This window comes from Ciconia boyciana, chromosome 15 (assembly GCF_034638445.1).
Source record: "Ciconia boyciana chromosome 15, ASM3463844v1, whole genome shotgun sequence".
Lineage (NCBI taxonomy): Eukaryota > Metazoa > Chordata > Aves > Ciconiiformes > Ciconiidae > Ciconia > Ciconia boyciana.
Window position 1 is genome coordinate 5,043,651 of NC_132948.1, and position 13,037 is coordinate 5,056,687.

The 13,037-nt window shown below is 40.5% G+C and overlaps 1 protein-coding gene across 9 annotated transcripts in view; it reads left to right on the forward strand.

The window, feature by feature from the left end:
* DEPDC5 (DEP domain containing 5, GATOR1 subcomplex subunit) overlaps positions 1–13,037 on the forward strand; it is a 49,527-nt gene that overhangs the window by 23,980 nt on the left and 12,510 nt on the right. For 7 of the 9 annotated variants that reach the window (XM_072880016.1, XM_072880015.1, XM_072880011.1 and 4 more), the window contains 9 exons: positions 1,089–1,154; positions 2,508–2,664; positions 3,846–4,006; positions 5,082–5,199; positions 5,376–5,543; positions 6,416–6,635; positions 7,525–7,658; positions 8,507–8,615; positions 11,467–11,529. In XM_072880016.1, coding sequence (XP_072736117.1) covers positions 1,089–1,154; positions 2,508–2,664; positions 3,846–4,006; positions 5,082–5,199; positions 5,376–5,543; positions 6,416–6,635; positions 7,525–7,658; positions 8,507–8,615; positions 11,467–11,529 — 1,196 coding nt within the window. The remainder of the gene's footprint in view (positions 1–1,088; positions 1,155–2,507; positions 2,665–3,845; positions 4,007–5,081; positions 5,200–5,375; positions 5,544–6,415; positions 6,636–7,524; positions 7,659–8,506; positions 8,616–11,466; positions 11,530–13,037) is intronic. The other 2 variants (XM_072880012.1, XM_072880014.1) reach the window with 1 other exon arrangement.

Consider the following 13,037-nt stretch of genomic DNA (forward strand, 5'->3'; position numbering starts at 1 on the left):
ATTTGACAGCGAGAAAAATCACAGTGTCTTAAGTCCTAATCAAAACTGAAATATAAATTTTCATTAGTCTTAAGTCCCTTATTAGTCTTTATTTAGGTTAGTATAAACTGAATAAACTTAATTTTGCTCAAAAACTGAGCATGTTTTCAATAGCTATCATTTTATCTCCTTTCACAATGAATAAAAACTTCCTTACTATTTTTTCTTAGTGAAGTATGGACCAAGGTATATCTTACAGGTTGAAACATAATGGAAGTCACTGCCTTTTCAGAACATGGTAGTTTTAAACAATCTGTAATTAATATATTGGACCTATTTAGGGGCACTGAAGGCTTAACTAATACTTTTCAAATTTTTAGCCTAGCAAGGGATAAAAAGGTAGTTTGTATTTACTAAATCAAGAAGATAACTGTTTGTTTTTGTTTCCTTCCTGCCCCCTGTCAGAGAGGTAAAATGTGTACAGGTAGTTTATGCCTAAAAATGTTGGAATTGGAGTAAATCTGTATTGTGATTTTTCATAAATTACTTAGACTCTTTAGAGTCTTAGATTCTAATTATCTTATATATGGGTTCTCCCACCAGGTGAAAGTCTCTTATAATTTCCTTTCTTGCTGCTGCTGTGTTTTATGAAATTATTCCTCTTAGCTTATCCCTCGTTCATAAAATAAGAAAACAAATAAAAATGATACTGGTTTTGTGTACTGAATGTATTTAAAATTCCTTAGCTACTGAGACCTCGATATTAGCAAGCTAAATGATTACAGGTGACTCTTCTTTTTTTGTTATTTGCTTTTTTATGGCGTCTACTTTTCATGATGTGTTCCACCATTTTGGGGAGGTTGTTTTTGCTTGTTTTTAGCTACTGAACACTTCTAATGAGATGTTCGAATTTCATCTAAGATGTCTTTTTTTTTTTCCCCTCATTAGTTGGCTTTGTGTATTTTTCTGCTGTGCAGAACCCTGTGTTCTTTCCAAAGAGAGAAATGCCGTATTCTTAAAACATTTGCATGCTTTTGATTTATTTTTATTTGAAATGAAAGTGAAGTGCATAATTGCTTAAAATAAAAAACTTTTTTTTTTTCTTGTAGGGATGAACCTCAAAACTCAGAACAAGGATTCCTTGGAAGATGCTGTCTCTAACTCTCCAGATCCAAGTAAGCAGGAGAAAGGTTTGGAAAAGAGTTTGCGTAGGTGGGAAGGTAGGGATGGAAAGGGCATGTAGATATATAGAGGCATCAGGATGTGATAGGCAAGCAACTGAGGAACCTGCTTGGCTTTTGGCAGTAGTTTATTTTGCCCTGCAGGATCTCCCTGTACTGTGTGTGTGTCTGTGATTGCAGTTCTGTATCTCTTAAGAATATGTGAAACTGGTTGTTGTATTACATCTGAAATTCTTTCCTTGCCAGACACTATTAAGCAAAAAGCTAAAGCTGCTGAACTCTTACCTGCCTCTCAATATGAAAAGTTTGCTTGTCACCAGCTAATTGAAGCAGAAGTAGTACAGTCAGTTTCTGAATTTGGTACTGTTTACTGAGAAATATCTGTCTTAATCTAATACAGAAACAAGTGTGTGATTGCTTAAGAAAACATTTTCTTTATAGCAGTCTGTCCTGTATTACTTTCTTGTGCAGTGTTCCTGCCATTAATATTAATATTTGTAGTAAAATAACTTTATGTCTGTAAGATCTCGGTGACAAGAAGTTAAGAATTAATAGTTGGCCAAATGCCTTGATATGGATGGTTTTAGGCAGGTTAGAATGTAGTGCAGTAGTGAACTGATTATCTGATATAATTTATCTTTTGCTTTTTAATGTCTAGCTTTAGATCTCTGTAATCTCAAAACTGCAACATAACTCTAGGAAAGGGTGTGGGGAAGGATTGCTTTCCAAGTTACTATTTTTCTGGTCTTCCCACCCCTCTGGATCTGTCTTCTGTTTTTGTAACTGTAGAAATACTCCCTTTTCTGCTGTTGTACTATTCCAGAAAGAGACTGGTCTGTCATTCTTTCTGTCCCCATTCCCAGCTCCTTCTGCGGTTGTCTAGGATGCAAAGCTGGTCTGATTTTCTTGTTCAGACTTGGAATGTTGATGTGTTTTATTAATAATGAGTAACTGCACCTGACTTGCTGTAATTTTGGAAGAGCGGCGGCTATGTCAGCTCTAGCTTTCAATCAACAGAAAATTAAATGTATTAACTTTGAATGCCATTTGCATGATGGGATTGAATTAGCATGTGCACTGCATTGTTTAACAAACTCTGTCTCTTTCTCTCCCTCCCTTCTTCCTGTCCTACTTTCCTTTTCCCTTCCCATTCCACCCCCTTTTTGTCCCTGTTGACTTTATGCCAACTCTGTTTTTGTCCCTCATTCTTTCTAACTTGCCTCTTCATGCATTTCTTTCATCTTCCCCTGCACCCTGTTTTTTCATGGGTGACCATATGTGCCCCCATTGTCTGCCCCCCCCAATGATACAACGAGGCAGTTCTGACGCTGTCTGCTCCCCCCGTAGTGCCAGGCTTCTGTTGTACAGTTGGAGTGGACTGGAAATCTCTCACTACTCCGGCATGTCTCCCTCTTACCACGGACTACTTCCCCGACCGTCAGAGCCTGCAGAATGATTACACTGAGGGTTGCTATGATCTCCTCCCAGAAGCTGACATTGACAGGTTTGGCCAGCACCTTCTCTGTAAAGTAACTTGCATTGAATCAAAGTGCTTAAGGCGCAGTTGGTGGAAGAGGAACGCTTTGGAGACTGTACAAGAGAAAGATGAATTGCTAACATGGTTAGCAGCAGAATACTTAGATTTCTCTCTTTTCAGTGGTAACTTTGCACCTTTTCTGATGTTACCATCTGATAGTATTGTGTTTTGTAGATTTTATGTTAGAAATCATGTGCGTACAAAATTTTATATCTCTCCTTGTTCTGTTGTGTTTCAATCAAAAAAATCAACCTCAAGGTATCATCTTTGTTAATCTTATTTTCTGGCAAGTATTTTGGAAACACTAAATGAGCAAATGCATCTGTACGCACAGTGTTTAAGATGCTTATCCTCACTTTCAGGGATATTTAGTTTAAAGAATCTTGGTGGAAAATAGTGTTAGTGGGATAAATAGAACTTCTCGGCTTGTCTTGGAGGTCTCTGGTAACTGTTCTTTAATAGGGTTGGTTTGGTTTTTTTCTGAAGCTGTCTCATCTTCTTAAACATTTTCCAAACTTTCCACAACTTGTAAGACATCAGAAAGACCTGTTCATGTTGCTGCTTTATGGGAACAAAATAAAAATATTAGTCAGGGTGATTGAAATACATAGGAAATAGCAAGATTAATGAAGAAACACCTAAAAGAAATGTCAAATGTCCCTTTATAGCAGGAAGGCAAAGTTCAGAGCAGAAGTAGTTGTAGTAAGATACCATAGTGATGTGTCTTTTAATCTCTTTCTGCTCTAGACTTCCCGCTGTGGGAGAGGGTGGAGCATTGCCTGCACACTTGCAGTTCTGAGCTCTGCTGAAAATTTGCAAACTGCACTGGGATTCTCTGCAAAATGCTGTAAAAGTGATCATTGGTGAATTTATTGGAAGTTTAACAACTGTTGTAAGCAAATTTGTTACTGGTTGCAAAACTGCTTTCAAAGGCATTAATAAGTATTGCCAGCCAGCTAATCATCACCTGTTTAAAATAGAAAGGTACCCATTTTTCTCTCCTGTTCCTGCAGGTTGGTTTTCACAGGCAGAGGGCTCCACTTGCACAGAACCCAGTGCAGGCATAAATCCTCAATTAGGAAACGCAGAGCTAAGAATAGGTGTGTGGTCAGCTTCCTTATTCTAGTCTCCTTAACCTTTGTGTTCAGGAGAGATGAGGAAGGAGTGCAAATGACAGCCCAACAGGTGTTTGAAGAGTTTATTTGTCAGCGTCTCATGCAAGGCTATCAAATTATTGTGCAATCCAAACCACAGAAACCAGCCACAACTGTCCCACCCCCGCTCAGCAGCAGTCCCCTTTACAGTCGAGGTGAGTAACTTTGTATTGACAATTCAGTCTTTTGTCTTTCTCTCCTTCTGCCAATCCCAGTGGTTCTATGAATCAGGCATAGATGCTCATCGAACCCCTCTGTTCCTTTTTTTTCTTTTTTTTTTTTTTTTTGTTGTTGTTGTTATATGAAAATCTTTGCTGGGAGAGAGCCTGATCTGGGGCAGCACAAACAGCTCAACCATGAAGGGACAGGTGCAGGATTTTTGAACTGTAATAAGAAACTTGCCTCATATTCATGATGGTGAACCCAAATGAAATATGGCTTGAGTGCTGTTTGGGTGAATACATCTTAAACACAGTTCAAATGGTGACTGCAGGGCAGGCACATATCTAGAAGAAGGCAGACCCAAAGCTCCCAAATGTATGTATCTAGAAGCAGTTTCCTAACTCTAAAATATCTGTGAAGGTCCTGGGTAGACAGGTAAAGCTTCATTATCCTGAAACCACGAGTCAGCTAAACCTAATTAAACCCCAGAGGACTGGAGTGGGTTAAGAGGGTATTATATTCCTTTGAGAGAATCTGACTTACTGTTCGACTTCTGACTTTTTCCTGGATATTCCCTAGACAAGTCAGCGTGATACAGTGTTCATAGAGCAGGGAATACACATGAACAGGATATGGATGTTATTCACTGGTTTGGGAATGAGCAGCAAGGCTCCTCTGGTAAAGTGCCGAGCTTAACTGGTTAGTTCCAGGAATGAAGCACAGAGAGGAAGCAAAAGTGGAGCCCAGCTTTACTGTCATACCCACCAGTTTCTCAACACTTCATATTGTCTGTTCTCTAGTTGTCCTGACTAGAGAAGTTCTATATTGGTGGTGTATGAATTGTGAATGCCCTTCTTCTTCAGTTATGATACTAGCAAATCTTAACTGTAAGAACAGAAGGCTCATTGTGCATATGTTCCTTAAAAAGGTGGCCTGAAAGATTGCTTTTAGTTTGTCTTGAGTTTGGAAGCCCGGTTCTGGAGTCTCTTTCTATAGGTACAGTTTGTTGACAAAGTTCTGACTATTGCAGTAAGCTGAAAGGGGGTGTGTTTTGCTTTTTACAATTAGGTCTTGTATCAAGAAATCGACCTGAGGAAGAAGATCAGTACTGGCTGAGTATGGGCCGTACTTTCCACAAAGTAACATTAAAAGACAAAATAATTACTGTGACTCGATACCTGCCAAAGTGAGTATCTCTCTGGTTGAGCAGTTAGCTATCAATGTTAAGATGAACATGCTTTTCCAGCTGCCTGTACTTGCTTGAAAAAAACATACTGTAGGACCTTATTTCTCTTTAGGAGAAGAAAGAGAAGCATTGCTATTGATGATGCTGAGATTAATGTTTGCATTTTTCTCTTTTAGGTATCCATACGAATCTGCTCAGATAAACTACACTTACAGCTTGTGCCCCTCACACTCTGACTCTGAATTTGTCTCTTGCTGGGTAGAATTTTCCCATGAGAGACTAGAAGAGTACAAGTGGAATTACTTGGATCAGTATATCTGCTCTGCTGGCTCTGAGGATTTCAGGCGAGATCTCCTTTTCCATCCAGACTGTTCTGTGTCCTAATTGCCTCTTTTCCTTTTTGACCTAAAATTTTTTCAACAAGTTCAGCCCACAAATGCTCAGTACTCCGGGGAGAGTAACTGGCCTGCTTTCACTTGTGTGGTGCTAGCAGGTGTTGCCTTGTAGGAATCTTACTCTGTGTTGCTGTTGCATTATCTGATCTTTGATAGAGAGTCTTGATCACAAAATTCAGCATGAACTGTTTTTTTTTCTCTGCTACAATGCAAATGAATGTGCAAAGAAATATGGTGGCATTTTGTACCACACAGATGCTTTTCTTGGCTTCTTACTCATTTCTGGATCTGACTCAAAACTTCCATTTAGTTTGAAACTGGTGGCTTGCTTGAATCCTAGGCTTAGCTTGACTATAGTCTTACTCCTAAGCTATGTAGAGCAGGGCTTCTTAGCAATGTGGAATATCTCCACTAGTATCAATAGCCTTTTTGATATCTTCTCTCAGCAAAACCAGTCTTTCTTTACCTTTGTCTCTTTTCAGTTCTCAATCAAAATGCCTCCTACTCTAATGTGTACCCTTAAAATTCCTTTTTCTTTGCTTATTTTTAGAGAAAAAGCCTTTGTAGCCTATCTTTTACAGAAAAGAAAATATATCTCTATGATACAATTACTCTGAAGATAGCCTTGTTTTCTCTTCTGCATATAAATGTTTTAATACTTCCCAGTGATACTCATATTGCTGAGCATTTCTTTGCATATCTGCTTTCTCACTCAGGGGTAGCAGAATGAGATTGTCACTATACTCACTCACATTTACTTACTGTAAAATCCTTTATGGGAAACTCTGCTGAACTCTGTCCTGTCTTCCATGTTCCTTCAGCCTTATTGAGTCACTGAAATTTTGGAGGACCCGCTTTCTGCTTCTGCCTGCCTGCATCAGTGCCACAAAGCGCATTATGGAAGGAGAAGTGCACTGTGATGTGTACGGTGACAGGCCCCGTTCTGATGAGGAGGAGTGGCAGCTCCTAGATGGATTCATTCGCTTTGTGGAGGGTTTGAACCGCATTCGCCGACGCCATCGATCTGATCGAATGATTCGAGTGAGTCAGCTTTTAGTTGGGTGAGAAGCTGAGTTTGAGTTTTATCTGAACCATCTAATGAAGCATTAGCAGAGAGAACCCGAGGCAATCCCAAGCAAGTTCGGGGGGTATATGTGTGTGTATGTGTGGGTAATCCATACATAAAGCACAGTGCTGACCGGCGTACTATTTCAGATTTCAAATAGTATGGCCTTGTTAACACCTTGCTATTCTTGAACTAATGAAAATTACCTGGAATGGGTATCCCATGCCACTGTGGCTGGAAGCAGAATCAGAACAGTTAGCTCACTCAATGAGAAGCCAAGTTTTTCTGCATAGCGTAGCCATGCCTTAGCCTGTTGGTGCTCTGTTTTTTCCTCAGCTGGTCTTCTCTTATCACAAGCCTGATGCCACCTCTTTGGAAATGTGCATTGCTTTGTGCTGTAGATACGGTTAGCCTGGACACGTTATTGCACCTTGTGATGCAGATAATTGATAAAAAGGGCTCTGTGAGGTAGTTAAGCTGGTAACTTCTAGCTGGGCTGGCTGTGTGCTGCAGACTTAGGAAAAGTATTGTGAAAAGAGAACCATATGGGTGAATTCCTGGTGAACAGTAGTTTCAGGAGGGTGATGAGAAACTGGTTAGTGTGTATCAAATTCTTTTCCAATTCACACACTGAATGGGGTAATTTATTTCAGAGCAAATCCACCTTTTCCAGAATAACATCCATTTTATTCTGAGAATAGCAACCACACAAGACACTAGGCTGTTCCATTTCTTGTGTACCTATGGTTTAACTCCCTTTTTAAAGTGTACCTAATAAAGCCCTGCTGAGGCAAGATGTTGTGTTCTTGCTTACTAGTTAAGCCTAGCTTGACTAATTCTGTGCTTTCATTTTCACTTTGTTAGAAAGGGTCTGCCATGAAAGGCTTGCAGATTGCTGGTCCAATTCCCACCCACTCTCTGGAGCAGTCTGGGCCTCCCATTGGGAAGAAAGGAACCTCAGCACTCTCGGCTCTGCTGCAGATGGAAGCCAGTCAGAAGTGAGTCTCTACAACTAGGCTGTGTGAAGAGCACTAGAACATCCTTCCTATATATTCCACCTGGGCTGGCTAAAGCAGATTTGGGGAACTTTGCCTTTAAAAAAAGGGATGTGGGATGCTGCTTCTTTAGTATCCTTGTGGCAGCGCTGGGGAAATACTGGGCTTTCCTGGTGACTTCCTTGTATTATGTTTCCATTAATAGAATGAATACCAAAGACTAGAAAGGAACATGGAGACTAGAGAAGTGAATGTCCGGTAATTTAGAAGGAGCATCATTTTAAGTAGCATCTCAGTCTGTTACACATCAGATTTGTCATCTATTTGTAATTTGCCAGTACAGTTGTATCCACATAAGAAGAGCTTAACTGGGACATAAGAGTACGCAAGTACACCACAGCAGTAGAGTAGTCTCAATATAAAGATTGTATAACAAACATAGGCTAAAGAAAATAGCTTGTTTGCACTTACAACATCTATTAAAATACCTGTGAAACTTCCGAGGTTCTTTTTCTGTATTGATCTAGAATGGTTCAAAGAAACTCAGAGTACTAATACCAGATACGCTATAAACACAATTTAAAACTTTGTTGCTGTTAAATATGTAAGAGATTTTAGTATTTTTTAATAAGGTAGTATTACACATGCATAATAAAACTGAGTAGGTTCAAGGGTCCATGTTGTTTATGTGGGGTGAAAAATACTTACAGAACATTGGATTGACTCTGTGCTTCAGTGTGGGAAAGCAAATGTCTGAAAATACAGTAGTACCCCTCTGCAACAGTTTCCTCAGGTGGAAGCTGTCACAGAGTATGTTTGAACAAGCTCTGTGTTCCTTCCTTTTGTTTTAGGACACTGGGGGAGCAGCAAGCAGCAATGCTTTCTGGGAAGAGCTCTGGGCAGCCTTCGGAGAGCGGGAGCATTGCTATCACACCCACCTATATGGACAGCCCTCGTAAGGTAAAGACTTTCTGATCTTTCTTTAGCTACTGTTTTTACATAAGAATTTCTCAAATAATAGAAGATCATTTCTCTAAGCACATGGCTACATCATATCACAACTTACTCTCTAATCCAGCAAGGACTGGTCCTGTACCAGGGATGCCCTTAAGCCTTTGCGTGCAAGGACATAGAAGAGGTTGGGGCACAACCATCCTTCAATTCTTTAACATGCTGACAATGAGATGGAATCCCTGGGATGCTATCTCAGTGTGTTTTGCTAATTTAAGTGATATTTGTTAATTAGTCCATTTCCTTTTCCGGTAGCACATTTCATTTCAGTCAGGGTTTGATTTTTAGGTTTAGTAGTACAGTGCTGTCTGCATCTATATGAAGGCTGTCTAAGAGCAAAATCAAGCTCTAGACTGTGACTGTGAAGATTCAGTGGAATTTTAACAGCAGGAACACCAGTCACTTGCATCTGCTTAGAGGAGGAGAGGATGTGTTCCTGAGTATTGATTTAGATGTCATTCCTTCACTGGCTGGACTCCAGGCTGGAGAAAACTGTCTTCCTGGAGCTCTCTTCAGACACTTAAAGAAAAGACTGTGCTATCCCTCAGCCTTCGCCAACTGTCCTGTGAGTGCCAGGAGAGCAGAAACTCCACCTCCAAGTCCAACTAGAAATACCTGATTATTTTTCTGTATTCTGGCATGAAGGTCTTTCAGCAGAAGTAACAAGGAACTGAACCAAGATACAACAGTTAAGTGTGACCTGACTTCGGGTTCAACAGTTGAAGTATTGCAAAGAAAAAGTTCTCAGATTCCCCACTATCAACTTAACCATCTCTTTCAGTATTTTTCTCGTAGCATCTAGTGTTTCGACATCCACCCTTTTCTGCCACCACCAGGGACAAGTGTGTTATTCTGGAGACCTGGATATTGCTAGGAAGTGACAGAGTAACTGCAATCATCTTAGTAATGGACACCTATTTGTAGAATGAGAGTGTTTCCAAAACACAGATGAGATTCTGGAACAGGTCATGCTAGGCTTGGAAAAAGTAGGTGCAGAAATTGACTTGAGGCATGTTTGCAAACTTCCAGATCATAGTTCAGGCTTTGCATTCTCTTCTTCTACCGTTTTGGAAAATCAACTTCATCAAACTTCCCTCTTCAAATACAGAAATTGTAAATATCTCTTTCTACCAGTAAAACTGGTGAAAATTCCACGTAGGACACAGGACAGAACAATGTTGTGTCCGGTCGTTCTGTGCGGCAGAGAGAAAAAGGCAAAATTGGCTTCCGTAGCAATGGCACTAGTGTGTTGGAAACAAAGTAGCAGACTTTGTGCTACCAGCAAATGCTAATTAGCAAATGCAATCTTGTGTAATTTTAAAAGTAACTATGTTCAAAAGCCTCTCTGGAGGGCTAACTGGAGAATCTGGAAGAGTGCATTATCAATTGGAAAGCCTTTCACACTACAGTAGTAAGCAATCCTATAGTTATTTACACATAGGGACTGGGAGAGAAGCAATTGGAATCTCCAAATTGATGGCTCACAATTGTTGGAAAGGTGCCGATGGACAGATAGCCTTATCAGGCAACTTTGCTCACTTGGAAACATCAGCAAGTGCGTGCCTCATGTTTCCAGGACAACACAACCCCTTTAGGGCTCACCAGCATGGGTATGTCTATTGCCTGTCCGGAGACTTGCAGCCAAAGTACTGACAGATTGTCACAGCTGTGTGCATTGTCAGCAGCCAAGGGAGCAAGTGCTTTTCTAGGATGCTATTCAGTGCTGGAATTATTCCAAAACAAAACTGAGCCACTGGCTCCACCTTTACTCTGTTTCAGAGTAGAACTGACAAGTCACTTCAGCCAGTTATTGGGCAATACAGTATGACTTTAACACAGTGAGTTAGCTTGATGCATAATCTGTTTGGGAAGTCTTTGCCCTTATGGGTACAGAGTGCTTGGCTCTGCTTCTGCACTGCGTAAATTGCCAGCCATGTAACCCTGGCACTGATTCTTTCCAGAAAATGTTTTATATGTACATACCAGGGTAAGCATCATCTTAACTGCAGACTAGACAAAATATTTTGCCTAGGGAACAGAATAAAGAGTTTCAAATAGGGAATGAAAATTTAGTTGAGTTCCACTGCATTGTCTTATGTGAAAAGAGAATCTTGACACATCTTTGAATAGCAGCCGGGGATAAATTCATCCAGGGTTTGCAAGTAGGTGGGGAACATAGCACAGGCAGTGTCTGTTTAATGTTGCATGAAGTATTAAACACAGTGTTGGAAAGATCTCGATGAATTTTTCTTCCCTTTCCTTTGCACCATACCAGACCTGCATTTGAGAGGAAGAGTGTGCTTCCTGAAAAGAGCTTCTTTGCCTCTCCCTCTTTATCATTTGAATGACTGACAGACTAGCAAAAAAGCTGTCCTTCTTTGGATATTTGTCATTACTCATGCAGTTCTACAGGTTTCTGTATCACTGTTCAGCTTTGCATTTGGGATGGAAACCCCTGTACTTTAGACCTCAAGTCTTTCTCCTGTGAAGTGTGGAGGGAAGGCTGCAGTTTCAATTGGCTTCTGATCAGTGTGGTTTTCAAAACATTGGAAAAGCATCTGTGCTAAGGAAGAGCAATGTCTTGTTACAGAGAGAGAAAGTAAGGGTATGTGTGTGAGTAAGTCCTGATGCTCTGCATTCTGCTGCATCTGACATTCTGGGTCTGTTTGGGATTTGTATTCTCCTCATACTTTCTCTCTGTGGTCATTTCATACTTGCACAACCTTGTATTTGCTTTTCTTCAACTCCTTGTTCCTGCTGCTGTTGCCATTAATGGGCCTACTTCCTCTGATGCCTTCAGGATGGGGCCTTCTTTATGGATTTTGTTCGCAGCCCACGTACATCTTCAACCTTCTACTCACAGGTTAGTTTTGAATGGGATCTTGTCATCTCTGGCTTTTGGACTGAGGTGATGGAGAGCATTTGTTGTCCTGAGCTTGCCACGTGGGGAACCTCTGTTAGTTTCCAGATCTGCTCGTTGAGAGGGAGATGTGCAGCATTAGCAGGACAAAGTGGCTGGTGATGGTGGATACAACTATTTCCTTCCACCATTCAATGTTTGTGATGTGCTTTGGATGTTAATGTGCCCTGCCTTACTGTCCTTTGCAATACTGTCTTGTCAACTACTGAAGTTTCTCTTTTTGTGTTTCAGTAAGTACTTGTTTTCCATCTTCCCTTGCTAAACAAAATGGCAACAGCTTACTCATCTCGTTCTTGGCTAAATTTCTTCTGGGTATTTGACTGACAGGTGGCTCAGGGGAGATCCAAGTCAAATTGTGTCCTTGGATTCTTAAACAACTGAGGGCTGAAAATATTGGTGTCTTCTTGGTTCAAAAGAGTCATCGTGACAGAAGTTGTTTGTACACTTAACACAAGTTAGGAGTTAGCAATAACACAGTGTGTCCATAGAAAATACTGCTCGTTGAAGTGAGCTCTGAGGAGGGAGAGTGGATTTATCTGGCTGTAGGGACTGTAGATTCCACGTTGGAGCATCTGTTGTTTTTGGCTGCCCAAAAAGGGACATCTGCCATTGCAGAGTGAGAGATCTTTGGGATGTGAGAAATGGCATAAATAAAGGACTCTGGTCTGGCTATCAGACCTAAGTCAAACTACCAGCTTTGTGATTTTTAGCTGTGCATGTGCTGTGGATTCATCATGGCAGATCAGCCCTCATATTTACACCAGCTTGAGTTACTGAGTTACTCTGCTGTTCATGTTCCTCTCCCCCACCTCTCTAGCTTTTATATAATATGCCTTTCCTAAACCATACGTGTTAATGACAGATGGCAGTTACAGCCTGTACTTTGCTGAATCTTTCAGCATTCATGTTCTCTCTGAAATGATGTTATGTTAATTTTGTGAACTATTCAGTCTACCGTTGGAATACTGCAAGTGTTCCTGCGGGAGGAAAGTGTTCTTGTTGTCTTGGTGACATAGGTGTGGGTGGGTGCCAACCAGCCTCCTGATACTACCCTAAGAAAGGAAGGAAGATGAGCTGATTTTGTGCATTATGAAACTTGAATTCCGTGTGATGCATTTACATATTTTTGTCTGAGAGTTAGTTGAAACTATTTTTTCTAACTGCTTACTACTTTCCTGTAGTGATTAAGTTTCCTGTTCTGTCCATTGCATGTTTATAATCACAGTTATTCACTCAAGCTGAAAATGTCAGGTTGGGACTGGTGTTACTGGTTTGCCAGTAGTTCTCTTAACACACTTGTTGCTGGGTTGGTGATCCTCATCTTTACTGGGGTCTGAATTTCGTGTTTGTCAGTAGCTCTGTAGTGATGACAAAAGTAAGGCTGTATTTATCCTTTCTGTGTATGCTTGTGCTTGCCTTACAGTATTGCTTGTTGTTAACTAACTTGAGCT